At 44.3% G+C, this 19,191-nt stretch overlaps 1 protein-coding gene across 8 annotated transcripts in view; it reads right to left on the bottom strand.

The window, feature by feature from the left end:
• The window catches only part of RIN2 (Ras and Rab interactor 2), a 249,868-nt gene that overhangs the window by 108,359 nt on the left and 122,318 nt on the right, over positions 1–19,191 (bottom strand). For 5 of the 8 annotated variants that reach the window (XM_063659448.1, XM_063659452.1, XM_063659453.1 and 2 more), the window contains one exon: positions 5,248–5,340. In XM_063659448.1, the coding sequence (XP_063515518.1) occupies positions 5,248–5,340 (93 nt within the window). Of the gene's footprint in view, positions 1–5,247; positions 5,341–5,557; positions 5,888–8,120; positions 8,191–19,191 lie in introns of those variants that run through there. The other 3 variants (XM_063659449.1, XM_063659451.1, XM_054466954.2) reach the window with 2 other exon arrangements.

Below are 19,191 nucleotides of genomic sequence, written 5' to 3'. Positions count from 1 at the left end.
GTGGAAGCACAGCCTGAAAATCTTTGAATGTCAAGGTACAGACTTGGTCCTGTGCCCAGCAAGGAGCCAGGGTCTTCAAGCAGGTGACATGGATCAGTAGAAACATGTACAGTGTTGGTGTGAGTGGATTACAGGCATCATTTATAATGCCCACAATGGAAAAAGGAGAACCAAATGAAAGAATGAGAACCTAAACTGGATGGGGAGGATAATGACAAAAAAGAGGTCCAATGATTGCCTTCCAATTATCTATGCTTTACACAAAGTCACATGAGCACTAATAGCCAAGTGGATATAGGATAGGAAAGAAGGGCAAGGACAGGATATAGGACAGGAAAGAAAGGCAAGGACTTTGGAGACATGAGGAGGATTTAGGCCAGGGGTGGTGGCTCATGCCTGAAATTCCAGGAATTTGGGAAGCCAAGGCAGGAGGATTGCTTGAAGCTAGGAGTTTGAGACCAGCCTGGGCAACACAGAGAACCCATCTCTATTTTTTTAAAAAGAGAAGTTATTTAAAAATTAAGAAAAATTTTTTAGAGGGGAGGATTTGCCAGCATTGGGAGCCTGGATGTTAGGGAGAGTGGGGGTGGCTTGGGGGAAGCTATGGGATTCAGGGAAAGGGCGGAATCAAAGATAACTTTGAGCATCTCTGCCCCTAATTCAAGACTACCAATAGCTTTCCTAGCCTAGATGACATCTTTATTATACAAACTCTTTCTTTCAATATACCTTTGAAATCTGATAGCAGTAGGTGTTCACATTTATTACTTAAAAGCAGGTAACTTTGGCTACCATGTCTAGGGTGTTACCCCTTCTCCCCTACCACGTGTTTTGTTGCTGTTTTTGTTGTTTTTTGAGACACAGTCTTGCTCTGTTGCCCAGGCTGGAGTGTGGTGGCACCATCTTGGCTCAGTGCAACCTCCATCTCCTGGGTTCAAGCCATTCTCCTGCCTCAGCCTCCTGAGTAGCTGGGAATACAGGCGCCCATCATCACGCCTGGCTAATTTTTGTATTTTTAGTGGAGACAGGTTTCACCATGTTGGCCAGGCTAGTTTCAAACTCCTGACCTCAAGTGATCTGCCCGCCCTGCCCTCCCAAAATGCTACAATTTACAGGTGTGAGCCATGGCGCCCGGCTCTGCCATGTGTTTTGTGGAGCAGGAAGATACTACTTTTCCCAGATGATTGTGGAAAATTAACAATGGTGCTGTGAGTGACTGGAAAATGGGTTTATCTGCATGGATGGATGTGGTCGGAGCTTCTGGGATGCGATTCCCATGGGGCATCTCAGTGATCCCAGAATGCTCAGATAATCTGTGTGTTATCCACACACCTCATGTCCTCCAGCCTATCTGAGTCATGTCTGTGAGCCAGGACAGATAGGAAAACACAAATCACTAGTAGTGCTAACTACTAGTGGTTAGCAACTCTGGTTTAGAAACACAAACTGGATGGGGAGGATAATGATGAAAAAGAGGTCCAACGATTGTCTTCCAATTATCTGTGCTTTACACAAAGTCACATGAGCACTAATAGCCAAGAGAGGGATAATACTCATGTGGAATTCAGCTGTGAGCCAAGAATGTGACCAGGAAACCTCACGCTTTATGAAAGCATCCTCTCCAGTTGTAGGGCATCACCGGTATCTGCTGAGAAGTGCGTTGCGGTAGCATCAAGAGTCACTCCAAAACTTAGCTCCAACCATCTTCCTAAATGGTATAATGTCGACCTCAGCTTTCAAGTCGAAGGCCGCCTCCTCAGGAAAGATTTCTCCGGAACCCCAGATTAGGTTATATATTCTCAGCGCTCCTTTTACATCTCCCATGAAGCATTTTTAAAAAATGATTTATAATTATGTGTCTGGTGATGTGATTATTTGATTAATATCTTTATTTGCTACCAGACTGAAAGCTCCATGAGGTTAGGGGTGGCTTCTGCGTTTTCTCTCCCTGGCCACGTACAGAGCTTGGCTGCTCATGGGCGCTTAATAGGTGAGAACTGAAATAAAGCATGGTGAGTCAGAGCCGGGCCAGTGGGTCCCAGAAGGTGCCCACTGGGTGACAATCCATCTCAGCACCAAACTCCCCTCCAGCTTGTTACAAAGGAACCTGCAAAGAGTCAGTACTGAATGTCCAAAGGGCAGTTCACTTCTCCTCACAGAGAACTACATGTGAATGCTGGTGACTAATTATGGAATAATTGTCACAGCAAAGAATAACCACGTCTAGAAGGAAGAGGAAGGAGGCTGGGTGCGGTGGCTCAGGCCTGTAATCCCAGCACTTTAGGAGGCTAGGGTGGGAGGATTGCTTGAGCCTGGGAGCTCCAAGAAAGAAAGAAAGAGGAAAGAAAGAAGTATAAAGTAATTATATCATTTACATGGAGCATCTGACTTAAATAAATTAAACAAGGCCGGGCATAGTGGCTCATGCCTGTAATCCCAGCACTTTGGGAGGCCGAGGCGGGTGGATCACGAGGTCAGGAGTTCGAGACCAGCACGGCCAAGATGGTGAAACCCCGTCTCTACTAAAAATAAAAAATTAGCCAGGTGTGGTGGCGGGTGCCTGTAATCCCAGCTGCTCAGGAGGCTGAGGCAGAGAATCGCTTGAACCCGGGAGGCAGAGGTTGCAGTGAGCCGAGATCGTACCACTGCACTCCAGCCTGGGTGAAAGAACGAGGCTCTGTCTCAAAAAAAAAAAAAAAAAAATTAATTAATTAATTAATTAAACAATTTAAACTCTGCCAAAAACACAAAATTACAGACAAGTTAAATAGTGCAGGCGCCTTTGCCAATATTTTCATGGGTATTTGACCCAGGGGAGGTTACATGGCAGATCTCACCCTTGGCGGGTTCAGGCAGGCCTCTCACCTCTCACCTGATTGGTTCTTTCCTATAGCATAGCCCAGAAATACAAGTCAATGACTTAACTGCTGTCCCACTGAAAACTCAAATAAAAACAAATATGATTTTCTTAGAACTGCAGGAAAAACTGGCTACAATGGACTTGATGATAGGTAGTACATTGGGCCCCTCAGGGCACCTTCCTAAGAAATGTTCAAAGGCAATTTTATACTCCATTTTCTTCTTCTTCTTCTTCTTTTTAGATGGAGTCTTGCTCTGTTGCCCAGGCTGGAGTGCAGTGGTGCGATCTTGGCTCACTGCAACCTCCACCTCCCAGGTTCAAACGATTCTCCTGCCTCAGCCTCCTAAGTAGCTGGGATTACAGGTGCAGGCCACCACACCCGGCTTAGTTTTGTATTTTTAGTAGAGATGGGGTTTCACCATGTTGGCCAGGCTCATCTCGAACTCCTGACCTCAAGTGATCCGCCCACCTCAGCCTCCCAAAGTGCTGGAATTACAGGCATGAACCACCGTGGCTGGCCTCCATTTTCTTCTTTTGCCTTGACTTTAAAATCTAACTACTATGTAAGATACGGCTCCACTGTGCTTCCTGACCATCATAAGGTGGTAATTATGGACTAGCCAATATTTAGGCTGATCTAGACAGTGCTTTGGGTTAAGGAGAGGTTTTGGATCATCCTTCTTAACAGGGGGAAATAAATATCTCAGCATCAGATGCAACTCGGGAACCTGGAAGATGACAATTGGGCAACCTGGTGGGCTTAGCTCTTGATCTATAGGGGACTTGAGGAGCTCCTTACTCCCATTTGCCTCCAGTGGGTGGAGGTTATACAGGTTTGATCAAAACTGAGTAAATCATTTGAGAACTGAGACTACTTTGTCCACAAAGCTTAACTATTAGGATTGATAATTGAGACCATCTGTGTCAACATAACTTAACTCTTTCTTCCAGGATCTTCTTGCCCAGAAAATTAAGGCTGTTAACCAATAAATAACTTCACTGTTTGTTGCGGGAAATGTCTACACACTAATTTGTCCTGGCAAGCAATTTGCTCACCTGGGAAAACAGCTCACTTATCAAACAAGGGTTTACTTGTCAAGAGCCACTTCAACATCCTAGTCTTGTTGTATCCACCAGTCCCAAGCTATTGTGGCATAGACGTCACTGAAATCAAATTAGTTCTCCACCTTGAAAAATGCAGCTTGAAGGACTTGGGCCTAGATCCCCGAATCCTATAAATCTGCCTCTTAATCTCCCCTGGCTTAGACATGAATAAGACTGTGTCCTGGTGATGTTCTTCCTTATTTCAGTAAATCTCATGAACTTTGCTTTATCAGCAGGTTCTTCTGATGGGTTTTTTTTTTTTTTTTTTTTTTTTTGTAGAGTCAACAATTGACACAATATATCAGTTTTGGTCTCTTGGAAATGGGAAACATGTAAATAAGTGTTAATAGATACTTCCAACCCATAAAGGTTGGTTAATTGTTAAACATAGTCACTTGTCCTCAGTAATAAAATCTCCTCCGTCTTCCTCCTCTGAGGACAAGACCCGGTGTTGGAACACTGCTTATGACAGATTTCAAGTGCATATTTTACTTCCATTTTTCTACCTTTTTAAACATAATTCTGTATTTTCAAAATTTTCCATACTGAGGCTGCCTTAATTCGAGGGTGAATGAAAGGAAACAAAGCAAAAAGCCACAAGAGGGGAATTGATTCCCAAGTGTAAATCAGAAGCGACCACCAAGTCTTCATTAAATACACACACACAGAGTACATAAAACACCCATTTAAAATCTTATCTCATTAAGCTAGCAAGGTAATTTAGTCCCATTAACATCAATATGAACACAGAAGAGTTAGACAGTTATAATCATGCTTCCTCATTATCATAAGAAGCCTTTAGGGATGTTTGATAAAATATACCAGAAAATAATATTTCATAATTCTAAGGTGCGGTCCAGGAAGCTGTTTTTATTTTGTTGTTTGTTTTGGAGCCCTTCAGTGATTCATACAAACAAGCCAAGGAGAGAACACATGGACGACAGCATTTATTCACTGGAAAGCAAAGTCCAGCTTCCACCATAAAATCCTGCAGCTGAAAAAGGACAAACTGAGCAGCTCTCAAATATAGACAGCCTCAGCCCTCTTGCACAGCACGGCCCCTCTCCGTGCCCAAGTCCTGTGCCTGTATGAAAGCACTAAATCACAGACCCCACAACCTGTTATAAGCCCTGGTAACAATCAGCAGCTGGGCTCGGGCAAGCTCCCTTAGCCGGTGCTGGCTCAGAGAGCAGACTTCCCTCAGCAGCTCCATGGAGCACTGCAGCTCCCAGGCTCAGGCAGCAAGCCGACAATTTGAGATCCCAATCAAGGCTTCCTTTTACCTTAAAGAAACTTCCTCGCTTGTCCAGACCGCGGGCGCCCATGGTCCAAGCTGACATTTCCCCCAGCGAGGCTCCACCGCACGCCGGGGACTCCTGAAGGTAGAGACATTTTTAATGGTTAGTCCAGCCTGTAGGAAATTCCTTTCTAAGCCACAGAACACTCACAACAACAGTCCTGCCAAGATCTTTTTCCGTCAACAACACAGTGCCATTTATTTCCAACCAAGCCCTTACATCTCCCTTCGGCCCAATTTCCTGTCCCCACCAGCGCAGTTCCTAGACTGCCCCACCTCGCCAGCCCACCTCCCACCTCTGCCGCTGACGTAGAAGGTCCTTGGGACTTCAGGAAGCATAATGATTGCTTTGTGTGTTTGACCTCCTGCTGAAATGTGAACAGAACCAATATTAGATGTCCCCATCATCTGCACTGAAAGTTTATAGATTGAATGTGGCTGATCACAGAGGGACAGCTGAAGAAGGAGGTTCTGTACATCCCAGGAAATCCTGCTGGAAGGGGGTGAGGTCATCCTTAGCTCTGCTGGCCTCTCCCCAGGCAAGGTCAACAGAAGGGCACTGGGAAGAAATTGCTCTATTTTTCCCTTAGAAATCAGAAATATTTGGATAAAATCCTGTCACTGTTTACAGGGATCAGTTCACGGAAGAGGACAACATGTAAACAGCTTCACAATCATCCAAAAAAGGGGAGCTGAACATAGAGGAAAACTTAGAGGCAGGGTAACAACACAGTTCTGAATTCTAACTGTGGCTTTTTGGGCTTGGAATTTCCCCTGCTAGGGCATCAGATCCCAATAATTCTTCCCTTTGGGTCACAAAGCCTTCAACATTCAGTTCTAAGTTGAACATATACACACCTCTGCCAGCTGACCTGGCTCAGGCCTTCGTGCATTGAGGGGGGTCTGGGGGAGCACCCCCAAACCCTTCCTTACCCAGTGACTGTCCCAGGATCAAGTATAAAACCACCCTGTCTTTCCTCATTCATCCCTTCTCGCCATAACATGCACAGGATGTAGCTCATGCCAACCGTGACGGACACAGAGGAAGGCCAGTGACAGGAATAGTGAGACTGTCTCTTGCACCATCAAGGAATATTCAAAGTGGTTCAGCTGCAGGGGTGGGTAGGCAGCTGCTGCTGCAGGTTCACTGAGGCTGTTTCATTATTAGCTGAGTGGCAGAGAGCCAGCGACACAAACAGGACATTGAGGGCGACGTTTAGGGATGTTTCAACAAGTGGAAAAGTATGAAGCGTGAATCTATAGCTGAGAAGTGCATATCAGTGAGTGAGCAAGGATCTTTGCAGAGAGGTTTTTTCGGCCCCACGATTTGCACCTCTGCTTGCACTCACAGTGAGTTGTGATGACCTGTGCACGGAATCCCATCTAGAAAACAATAATGACACAGAGCATCCCACCCCTCCTTCCAGAACCATCATCTCTTTGTGTCAGTGCTCCGTGCTGTGGCCACTGTAAAGATTCGATGGTGTCTTCCCTGTGTTTCTTTCCACTTGTGATCCTGCTGGGATGAAGGCCAACGTTCCAGAAACCTCCTGAGAAGGTAGTGTGTGATTTTGCTGACTCTAGAAGTTCAGGTTCTGGGGTTCATCACTCATTAGCAAAGGCCACAGGTTGGAGCAACTCCAGAAAGAAATCACAGTGCCATGCTCAGAACTAGGGATGGAATGGGAGCCACACTGTCACTTTGGGGAGCAAACCATGAACTGTTTAGACCCAGAAGCACACAAATAAAAAAGCATACTCTGCTTTAAACCAGGCCTAATGTCTGGAATTCTTTTTATTTCAGACGTTTCTTCGGCAGGGGATTTGATGTCACCTGGCAGTTCAGGAATTGCTAAACGAGAGCTAAGACTTCATTCCTCATCCAGACTTAAGTTTCTTTGTTCTGTTCTGAAGTTTTCCATATACAAACTCTTTCTGATGAGCCAGGGCAGACAGGGAATTTTGCCTATAGCATTGGAGCAGTTTAGGTTCCAGAAGGGTACTAGTTTATTTTAATTAGCTGCCTGAAAACTGCATGTGCACACTTTAACCTCCAGCAGTCCTCAATTCACCATCCAGTTTGAATTCTGCTCAGGGCAGGCAGATCCATTACATTTCAAAAGATGCAGGTGGCATCTCTCCTTCATAAGCTGCTCGAAGAGGGAGATGAGAGCAGGTGACAGGAACACACCGCCAGGTGCAGCAGCAGGTACATCCCACGGGATTAAATGCTGGGGGCCATCCAATAGTTCAAGCAGACAGTACATAGCTTATTATTATTTTAAAATATAAAGTCCTTGGCCAGAAAAATAAAGTTCTTGGTCTGTGCAGTGGCTCATGATCAGCTCTTTGGGAAGCCAAGGCAAGAGAATCACTTGAACCCAGCAGTTTGAGACTAGTCTGGGCAACATAGCGAGACCTTGTTTCTAAAAAAAATTAAAAAAAAAAAATTAGATGGGCGTGGTGGCATGCTCCTGTAGTCCCAGCTACTCAGGAGGGAGGATCACTTGAGCCCAGGAGGTTGAGGCTGCAGTGAGCCATGATCGCACCACTGCACTTCAGCCTGGGCGACAGAGTAAGACTCTGTCTCAAAAACAAAAAACAACAAAAAAAATTCTTCAGGGCCCCAAAGGAGTTCTGGTTTAAGATCTTTCTTTAGTAGCTATAGTTAGCTATAGTTTTCTTCCCCAAACCATAACCTTAGACACCTTGACTCAATATTGACAGCAATTTAATACAATTTAAAACGATAACTTCTTTTCACCTGCGGTTCCCCACGCCTCCCCACACATGTCACCCCAGCAGCTTCATCCTAAAACCACCCCAGTAACAGGCTGGACTAAGAAACAAAAAGGGTACCGTAGTTTGAGAGGCTGTGAAATTCCTCCAGACTTGTACTGGTTGGAAGCGTGTTCTTTTCCTGGCTTCCCTGAAGGGTAAAGTGGATTCTTGAGAAAATGAGTCCAACACGTCCAGTAGATCTTTCCAGATACTAGCTAAAAGCTAGCAAAAAAAAAAAAAAAAAAAAAGAAGAAGAAGAAGAAGGCAGCCCTCATGGGACTAAGGACACTGCAAGCATTTGGGAGCTGCCAAACCCTTTCAACAACACCACTGAAAGAATGTAAACCGAGCTGGTCGTGTTGGTCGGCGCTAATGGACAAAGGCAGGAAGTGACTATTCCTCATTCTCCCAGAGACACCAGCCTCTGTCACTTTATAGTAAACTCAGTGGTGGCTTTCCGTGTGGCCCCAAGAGCGACTGCTGTCTTTAAAAAGCAGAAAGGATTCCTGCGTCCCCTGGCTGGGCTCCAGGCTGCGCTGCCTGCCTGCTATGTGAGACCGCTGGAGGCTGGCTCCCCAACCCATTCTACCGACAGCCACTGAGGCCAGGAGCTGAGGCCGCCACCTGGACCCTGGCTGTGGGCTGGCCGACTGGGGTTGAAACTCAGAGTCCCCGATTTCCAGTTCACTGATCAATGGAACTGGGTTGAGTCACTGGCATTTTTCCAGCTTTTGCTGTGCCGGGCCACAGGCCAGATCTTGGCAAGATAGAGAGCTTGAGAAGGATTAAGGACAGGCCTGTTCCCTCCTCTGCCCTCCCCCCTCGCCTCTTCCCCACCCACCTCTACTCTCCCTTCCCCACCCTTCCCATCCCCTCCGCTCCTCTCCTCTTCTCTTAATTTCTTTAGTCCAATGTAACCTTCCTATTTTGGGGGAAGGATTTTATTTTATTAATTGACCAGTAAAAATTGTATATATTTATGGTATACAACATGACATCTTGAAATATATAGGTATACATATTGCAGAACGGCTAAGTGGAGCTAATTAACATATGCATTAACTCATATGCTTTTTATTTGTCCTGAGTGCACTTGTGCATTTGCAATCTCCTCTCTTCGAAAATTTTCTTTTCTTTTCTTTTTTTTGTTTGTTTGTTTGTTTTTATTTCTTTTTTGAGACAGAGTCTTAGTTTGTCACCCAGGCTGCAGTGCAGTGGCACCATCTCAGCTCACTGCAGCTTCTGCCTCCAGGGTTCAAGTGATTCTCCTGCCTCAGCCTCCCAAGTAGCCAGGATTACAGGTGTGCACCATCGTGCCTGGCTAATTTTTGTGTTTTTTGGTAGATGTAGGGTTTTACCATGTTGGCCAGGCTGGTCTTGAACTCCTGACCTCAAGTGATCCACCTGTCTCGGCCTGCCAAAGTGCTGGGATTACAGGCATGAGCCACTGCTCCCGGCCGCAATTTTCAAATACGCAATACATTGGTATTAACTACAGTCACCGTGTTGCACAATATGGCTCTTGGACTTATTCCTCCTTCTGAACTGAAAGTTTCTATCCTTTGACCAACATCAGCCCAATCTCTTCTCCCTTTGCCCCCACCCCAGTTTCCTATTTTATCCTATTTTATTTAGTTTAGGTCACAAGTGCAAACCCACAAAAGAAGCAGCAAAATCAATTATATTGGATTCCACTACTCACAGGTCTGACTTAAAAGACACTCAGTGTACTCAAGTCCTGGATTCTCATCTCCGCGCTGCATGAGGTTGGCTACAGAAGCTTTCTAATCACAACCTTCAGTTTTTCTTTCTAGCCGTTGAATGAGGCCAGGCAGCATGGACTTCAGTCTCAGTAAACAAGACCTCGTTATTGTAATTATTTTACAGCCAAATTGACCGAAACAGGAAAAAGTGACTCACCCTAGGGGACCTGTCAGGTCAAGTCCGAATCTAAGAAATGCATCTCACTTTTTTTGCCTGGTCGCTTAACCAGCTCCCAGGGAGACAGGTCATCTCCCTTTTTAATGCTTTTTGTTTTTTTCTAAGAGAGGTAGGAGGAAGTGGAGGTGGCTCTGTGTCTGAGTCCAGGGAAGTTCTCTGAATATTTCCATAATTATCTTTGTATTACCCAATATTTTACAAGTTGGACAGAAAAATGTTATTCCAGGATCAGACTTGACAATTCAAACTATGTGAATTGAAAGAAATTTTTAAAGTGTCTTGGACCACTGTTTGACACAAGTTTTCCCTCACCCAACAGTCATTTTTTTAAAAAAGTTTAAGTTTGAAGGTAATGAAAAGTTTTCATTGAAAAGACAAGCTAATTTACAAGAAAGAAAGAAGTCATATGCAGAGAACTGTATTCCCAGCCGCCTTAATCAACAACAGTGTTTTAATTTTAATTTTAATTATTGTTTTTGAGACAGGGTCTCACTCTGTTGCCCACGCTGGAGTGCATTGCTGCAGTCACGGCTCACTGCCCCTCAGCCTCTCGAATAGCTGAGACTACCAGTGTGTGCCACCACATTCAACTCATCTTTTTATTTTTATTTTGTAGAGACCAGGTCTCCCTCCCTATATTGCCCAGGCTGGTCTCAAACTCCTGGCCTCAAGCAATCCTCCCGCCTTGGCTTCCCAAAGTGCTGGGAATTCTATTTAAAAACTCTAATCCTATTTAAAAACTCTTGTTGGCCAGGTGCTGTGGCTCATGCCCATATGCCTATAATCCCAAGAACTTTAGGAGGCCAAGGCAGAAGGAATGCTTGAGGCCAGGAGTTTGAGACCAGCCTGGACAATATAGTGAGACCCTATCTTTCACATAAAAAAATTAAAAAGTATTTTAAAAATGGAATTAGGAGCAATGTCCAGTGCTTCAATTTTTCTAAGAGTAACCTTTTTTATTTTTATTTTTATTTTTTTTAACAAGGTGCTGTGGGGTGGGGTGGTTAAAACTCCTTTCTACCACTTACAGGACTGGCCTGTAAATGGGGTTAATTCCGGTGGAAGTCCATCCCTTCTTTCCTTGGAAAACTGGTTCACAGACTCATAGAAACTCTCACCTTGTCCACACCACAGAAGCCCTGCTGGTGCCCATGTAGCTACTGGCCATGTGGCCACCCAAGGGCAACAGGTGGGCTTCTCTGCTGGTTAGAAAGTCCTCCTTTTCTGACTGGACATGGTGGCTCATACCTGTAATCCCAGCACTTTGGGAGGCTGAGGTGGGAGGATCACTTGAGGTCAGGAGTTCAAGATCAGCCCAGGCAACATAGGGAGACCTTGTCTCTACAAATAATAATAAAAACATGAGCCAGGCATGGTGGTGAGTGCCTAGGGTCCCAGCTACTTGAGAAGCTGAGGCAGGAGGATTGCCTGAGCCCAGGAGGTCAAAGGTGCTGGGAGCCATTATCGCTCCGCTGCACTCCAGCCTGGGTAACAGAGAGAGACCAGGTCTTAAAAAAAAAAAAAAAAAAAAAAAATAGTCCTCCCTTTCTGGAGTAGGAAACTTCTCTCACCTCCTATCCAATGCCCTCATTTTCCCCCTTGGGCCATTTAAGAATTAGCCTCCTGAGGCATCCCTCTTCCCCACCCCTGCAGGCATCCCTTATTCCTCTCTTGACTGAAGGCTTCTCCTGCACCCGTCGCCCAGGCCTCAGGGCTGATGGACTCAACTCACTTGGAACATGATTGAGCAGGAAAGGAGGGGTGGCTTCCCCTTGGCTGCCCACAAGGTCATTGAAAAGTCTGCATACAGTTGACCCTTGAACAATGGATGGGGTAAGGTTTCTGAGCCACCGAGCCGTCAAAAATCTGAGTACAACTTTTTTTTTTTTTTTTTGACATTTCTTTTTTTTTTAATTTATTTTTTTAATTTATTATTATTATACTTTAGGTTTTAGGGTACATGTGCGCAATATTCAGGTTAGTTACATATGTATACATGTGCCATGCTGGTGCACTGCACCCACTAACTCGTCATCTAGAATTAGGTATATCTCCCAATGCTATCCCTCCCCCCTCCCCCCACCCCACAACAGTCCCCAGAGTGTGATGATTCCCTTCCTGTGTCCATGTGTTCTCATTGTTCAGTTCCCACCTATGAGTGAGAATATGCGGTGTTTGGTTTTTTGTTCTTGCGATAGTACAACTTTGAACTCCCCCAAAACTTAGCTACAAATAGCCTACTGTTGATCAGAAGCCTTACTGATAACATAAGCAGCCAATTAACCCATGTGTTATGCATTCATAAGATACCTAGCATTGTCTTAATTTTTTCAGTATTTCTAGGCTACACAACTTGTGCGTTTTTTTCAAATTGTTGCAAATCTCCCCCAGAATTTTCCAATATGTTTATTGAAAAAAACCTGTGTGTACATGGACTAGTGCAGTTTGAAAACCTGTTTTGTTCAAGGGTCAACAATATTTCGAAACCTCCTCACTTGAAAAGCTCCATGTGATCAGTGGTCACACAACACACGTGTGCAGTAACTTCATGCAATACAATGCAGAAGTGTCATAAGCCACCTCAGCTCGTAATCCACAGAATCCCATGGACAAAGAAGCCATGCACTCTGGGACTTCCTCAGGGCTACTCATCAACCCGTTAGCACTTGAGTTTAGAGCTTTCATTTCCAAGGCTCTCTGTCTGTGATGGTAAAAGAGTCTATGTAGGTGATTATTTTTCATTAGAGGTTGTAATCCGGCAGCTTTGGATTTTGTGTGTGGTATGAAGGTTTTTTCATATAGCTATTCATTTAATTTTAATTTTATAGAAAATAGTTTTAGGGATGAATACTTTCCTTGTAAACTTTGTAAAAGAGATGTGATTGATCAAAAAGATTTTTGTCTTCATGAAACTTTACTGTTTAAGGTTCCTGCCCTGTGAGGTGTTGGCTGTTTTCATTATTTCTATGAAGTTCCAAATTTCCTGGGTTACATTTGGAATGTCCGAATTTTGTGAGATTGATGCTTCTGTCACTTGTTCCATCATAACAAGTGTGACTGGGCATAGTTAGTGACAGCTGTCATCAGGTTTTCTTCTACCAGTATCATTTTTCTCAGACCAAGTTTTTTTCACTTTCCAAAATTACAAGCAAGATATAATTCATCAGTTTATGTTTGGATCTACCACAAATTCTGCTGAGCGCATCTTCACCCATTTCATTCTGAAATGGCTACAATACTAGTGATTTTGTAATTCTTAGACAGCCAATAAGGAAAGTAGAAGCAATTCCACAGAAACTCTAGGAATATTCTTTGGCCCAGCAATGGAGTATTGAAATTCTAAACACAATACTCTTTATTCTTACAATAGTTTTTGTTTTGTTTACTAACAGCCTATGTCATTAGTGGAGTAAAGAACATAAACAAAGTCCACAGGATTACATGAAAATGTCCTGGGTCTATTAGCCAGGTGTGGTGGTGCATGCCTGTAATTCCAGCTGCTACTCAGGAGGCTAAAGAGGGAGGATCTCTTGAGTCCAGGAGATTGACGCTGTGGTAAGCTCTGATTGCAGCACTGCACTCCAGCCTGGGTGACTCTGTGAGGGGCTCTGTCCCTTTTAAAAAATAAATAAATAAAATACAATGTTTTGGGTCGAAATGTCATGACAACCAGTGCTATGAAGGAAAAAGAGAGGAACATCATCCCTATATAATAAATTAGCCTCTAGGATACATCTTGCCTGGAATCTCATGTACTAATTTGCTTCTTTTCCTTCATTTTGACCATGAATATGCTGATGTCTTTCCAAACTTTCCCCTTCACCATTAGGGTGTTTACCCTTCCCTTTATTTAGTGATGTGCAGGAAAAGGTTTAACAACCGGCTTTCTGGGAAATAAAAGCCCCGGGTTTTAGCATTTGCCTGTTTTGTGGTGTAAATACTTCAAGCTACCAAAGTGACATCAACAGACTTGGAAAATTCATGAAAATTTAACAATCAGCTCTAGTGAGCAAGGAGAACCAATTCCAGGTCACCACTATATTTAATTCACCAATTCTAGACCATAAGGTCTCTGAAGAGGTGGCTTTTATTTGATTCTTCATACACTTAAGTAATAAAAGATAGCAAAAGTAAGAAACTAGATCTCTAGACTGAAACCAGTGCTTTATCCATGAAACCACATTATTTGTCACCAGTAGGACATGAAATATTTCTGGCTCTCATCTTAACCAAGTGAAATGCTGCCATCGGGAATAGTTAAAGGAAGCCATATGTTCGGTCTGTTATTTTAGACTTAGTGGGTTCCATTTCTGTGGAGGTTGAAGAGGAGAAGAAGAAAAGACCTTCCTTTATGGAACCAGACATTAGAGATCTCATCTGCTTGTTCACAGTAGCGTCTTTAATACCTTACGTGCTGTCTGGTACGTATGTGCTCAGTAAATGTTTGCCGAATGAGTAAGTGCATAGGATTTTACAAGGAAGTCATCTAGGCTAAAGAGAAGGGTTTTTAAAGAATGACTTTCTCAGCTAGGTGTTGCAGCTCACATCTATAATCTCAGCATTTTGGGAGGCCAAGGCAGGAGGATTGCTTGAGCCCAGCAACACAGTAAAACCTCATCTCTACAAAAAATTAGCTGGGCATGGTGGCATGTATCTGTGGTCCCAGCCACTCAGGAGGATGACGTGGGAGAATTGCTTGAGCCTGGAAGGTCAAGGCTGCATTAATCATGCAACTGCACTCCTGCTTGGGTAACAGAGTGAGACGCTGCCTCAAAAAAAAAAAAAAAAAAAAAAAAAAAGAATGACTTCCTCTAAAGCATAAGATGATAGGAAGAACCACGCTTATCTTTAAGAATCCCCAGATCAGATAAAATGCCACCAACACACATACCATGCTGTTGACCCACAAAACATGCTGGAATTTTTTTTTTTTTTTTTTTTTTTTTTGAGACAGAGTCTTACTCTGTTGCCCAGGATGGAGTGCAGTGGCATGATCTCTGCTCACTGCAACCTCCGCCTCTCTGGTTCATCAATTGTCTTGCTGCCTCAGTTACCTGAGTAGCTGAGATCACAGGTGTGCATCACCATGCCCAGCTAATTTTTGTAATTTTGTTAGAGACAGAGTTTTGCCATGTTGGCCAGGCTGGTCTTGAACTCCTGGCCTCAAGTGATCCGACCGCCTTGGCCTCCCAAAGTGCTGGGATGGCATGAGCCACTGAACCTGGTCTGGAAAAAATACATATTTTTTGATACCACTTTGAAATACCAAAGAAATGAAAGAGTTTAGGGAGTCCATGTGTTCTTTCTGTGGTTGGATTTTTCTTACAGAGTTCTATGATCTGAAGATCTTTCCTCTCTCTATAGAATACAAACCTCCTTTATTCTCTACAAGTCACTAGCCAATCACGTTTCTCAGCCCTTTCATTTTTGCACAAATTGGAATTCTAGAGAAGTCTCTGGGTGTTTGTCCAAGTCAACACATCAGCATTGAAGATCACACAATGAAAAAGTCCACGGAAACAAGTGCTAAACTCCCAGTGAAGTATATCGACAAGTGAAGCAAATTGACCACGCTGTGTGTTTGTGCATGTCCTTGCATCCATGTGTTGTAGGATTAGAGCCTTAAAATTTCCATGCTTTCTCTTAGGAAGTGGGCTGGAGAACAGATGGCCTCCTCTGAAGAATGTCTTCCTTGTAAGCCCACAGATTCCATGTGGACAGTCAGCGGAAGCACAGTGTCTAATATCAAAATAACAACATACCATGACACCTTCTATATATAGTAAATGTGCTAATAACATGTATTAATATTTAATATCATCACACAACTGGACTCCAGCAATTAGCAAGGGAAAAGCATAAAGAAAGTAACAGTTCTCCAAAATAACTTAGTATTTTGTGTGTCTACAAAAGAGTCATAAAAATCCATGTAATGCTCTCAGAGATATCTGTTGCCATCACCAAAAAGGTGGTTTCGGTGGCAGCAATTGTGCCTCAGAAGTTCAGGCATGTTTAAAAGTCTGTCTTGGCTGACGAATGGCATTCATGTTTTTTGTTAGGAGTGACAAGGACATAGGATATTTCACAAATCCAGTTTCCTATTATTCAGTTTTGCACTATTTGCAACTACCAAATAATTTCTGCTAGGCTCTGCAGGTTCTCTGAAGCTTAGGGTTTTCCTCTCAGTGGTCTACCTCACCCCATCCTCTTGTGCAGACGTCTGACTCCTTCCTCTGGCAGTGGGGCCAGACAGGGCAGGTGTGGTTAGCATGGAGCCCAAGGTACAGGGGAGGAAGCAGGATTACCTCTTATCCATTGAGACTATTTGAGGGTGGGTACAAACTCATGTCCAAGAGAGACTGCTTTGAGTCATAATGATAGCAAAATAGTCAGATTATGGAAAACAGTAAAGCATGGAGGGTCAAGGGGGCCCATGGATGGATGGCCTGAGTTGACAGTAGACACAGCATCATTGCCTGTGTCTGGGTTTTCATGCCACCCATGAGGATGTTGGGTGGACACTGGCATTTTCAGGGACTGAGGCAAGAGGACAGATGGAAGTTCACATATACTTTATGTCTGAATATTAAAAAATTATACATCAAGGGAACAAACTGTTAACTAAAGTATGTTCTATTCTCCTACCATGACAAATGTGCCTTTATGAGGACTTGGGAAACCTGGTTTAAATTTAAAATTCTCAGACTGGTCAGTGTTTTGTCCCTGAACATGGGGACATGGGAAGACCCTGGTTTGTTACCCCTCTTCTCCCTCCAATAGCTCTGTGGATACCCCATCCTTCATGTCCAAGTGCTGTGCATCCTTCATTCCCTCCCACACTTTTCAGCCTATGGATGCTACTCCAGGAGCAGAGTCAGCCCATGGGCCCAGGGGCTTGGGAGACAGCCTGCCAGGCAGTGGAAGCAGGCTTGGGCCATGCGGGAAGAGATTCCAGAGCTTTGGGCATTGGAAGCACTGGCGAGGCAGGGAGGGGATGTGGGCCCCAGACTGGCACAACTTGTTTGCTCCAAAAACTTCTCCTTCTATGAGGAGGGGTGAGGCTAGGATAGGACAAAGTGCATATCTCAGGTGTTAGGGGAATACTGGGTGGCAGGTAGGATCATCTTAGGGCTCACAACAGAATGGACACAGCTTCCACTACTATTTTTCTTTTTTGAGACTCTCTTACTCTGTCGCCCAGACTAGAATGCACTGGCATAATCATGGCTCACTGCAGCCTCAACCTCCCAGGCTCAAGTGATCCTCCCACTACAGCCTCTCCAGTAGCTGAGACTACAGGTGTGCACCACCACATTTGGATAATTTTTTGACTTTTTTGTAGAGACAGGGGTCTCTACAGTTGTCCAGTCTAGTCTTGAACTCCCGGGCTCAAGTGATCCTCCCACCTCAGCCTTCCAAAGTGCTGAGATTATAGGCATGAAACACTGTGCCCAGCCCCACCACTGCTTTTAGTCCTCTCCCACCCTCCATCCAATCCTGGTTTGCAAAAGTATAAAGTTCGGTCCTGTGTGGGCCTAGTTACATCCTTGAGGCACTTGCAGAAAGCAGGTGGGCTTAGGTTCAACAGCCCTATTGCAACCTAATTTCTCTCTAGCTCTGAATTCCAGCAAAGAGGTCAGGCTCTCTCCTGAGAAGCATCCTGGCTCTTGTGCTCCTTCCTCTGCCTTATGGCTCTTTCACCAGGTGAGTCTACAACACCATAACCCTGCACTATGGACTCACTGTCTTAGACTTCTGAAATCTCGCTCTCAATTCCAAACCAGATGCCTTTCCCCTCCAAATATTCTTGTCTTGGGAGTCAAAACATATCCAGTAAGCACTGAAAAATACCTCTGCCTTGTGTCTGAGATATGCACACTTTCTCTGGGGCTGGGGTAATATTATGAACCCTCTGCAATCAGCATCCATTGACCTCGAGTTACTGCAGATAATAGGAAGACAGATAACATGCCTGAGAATCACCCAGAAGCTGAGTTTCTTGGTGAAACAAGGCGTCCCTCTGTTTGGGTGGCTGTAACAGCATCTCCAGCAAGGGGGAAGGTTAGAAGTTAATGCTTTTATCTTCCTGAAGACCTTATCTTCTTACTCTCCTCCAGAAGGCTGTAAGTGCTTTTGCTGAAATCAGTAAAGCAAACTGGGCCAAACTGACCTCTTCGCAGTCCTCACTGGCCTAATCCAAATGGGTGGGTCTGGCTATAAAAGAATGAATGCCCCAGTACACTTGGTATGTGGGTTTTTTTTTTTTTTTTTTTTTTGAGATGGAGTCTCTATTGCCCAGGCTGGAGTGCAGTGGTGAGATCTTAGCTCACTGCAACCTCCGCCCTGCTGGGTTCAAGCGATTCTCCTCCCTCAGCCTCCTGAGTAGCTGGAATTACATGCACCCGCCACCACACCCAGATAATTTTTGTATTTTTAATAGAAACAGGATTTCACCATGTTGGCCAGGCTGGTCTTGAACTCCTGATCTCAAGTGATCTGCCTTCCTCAGCCTCCCAAAGTGCTGGGATTACAGGCAGGAGCCACAGCGCCTGGCCGGTATGTGGTATTTTGATTTATAAAGGGCTTTTACTCACATATCCCCATTTCGCCTGTCATGCCATCATAGTCTGTGTGGCAGCTCTCTCTACATGAGCCCTTCCTACATCTGAAGCTTCCATTTTAACCAAGACTTTCTCCGTAGGCCCTATTTTCCAGTGAAGCCCTATTCTCTTAGGAGTCATTCCTTTTCTCTCCGCTTCCCTTTTTTTGAATTATAGTCTACCCCTTTATTATCTCATTGGGGTATACACAGAGAGTAGACAGAAATCAAATCTTTCAGTCAAAGGCAAAAGATTTATACGACCTGAAGATAAACCAGAGGATAAAAGTCAGCTCTTTCAGTTGGCAGAGCTGTGCATTATTTCTGGATTGCAACTACTTACTTTGCCTGGATCAAATAAAAATAAAACAAAAACAAAAGCCAAGGGTTTGTGGAGTCCGCTTCCTCTTTTCTTATACTCAGAAATATCTGTCTAGAAAAAAGTACAAGAAGCAGTCGTTTTCGGTTTCTTTCTCTGAAATTTAGCTTCCAGTGCAGACTTTCCACTTCACATTCCGTTCCCCTGAAGTCCTCGCTCCCTCTTCTGTTAATGACAACCCCAGGCTCAAAGCCTCAGAGGGAGGGACCCTGGCTGTGCCCTCACTTTCC

The sequence above is a fragment of the Pongo pygmaeus genome, chromosome 21 (genome assembly GCF_028885625.2).
Source record: "Pongo pygmaeus isolate AG05252 chromosome 21, NHGRI_mPonPyg2-v2.0_pri, whole genome shotgun sequence".
In the NCBI taxonomy this organism is placed as follows: domain Eukaryota; kingdom Metazoa; phylum Chordata; class Mammalia; order Primates; family Hominidae; genus Pongo; species Pongo pygmaeus.
The sequence above is the reverse complement of the archived record's forward strand: the minus strand, read 5'-3'. Positions and strand labels throughout refer to the sequence as shown.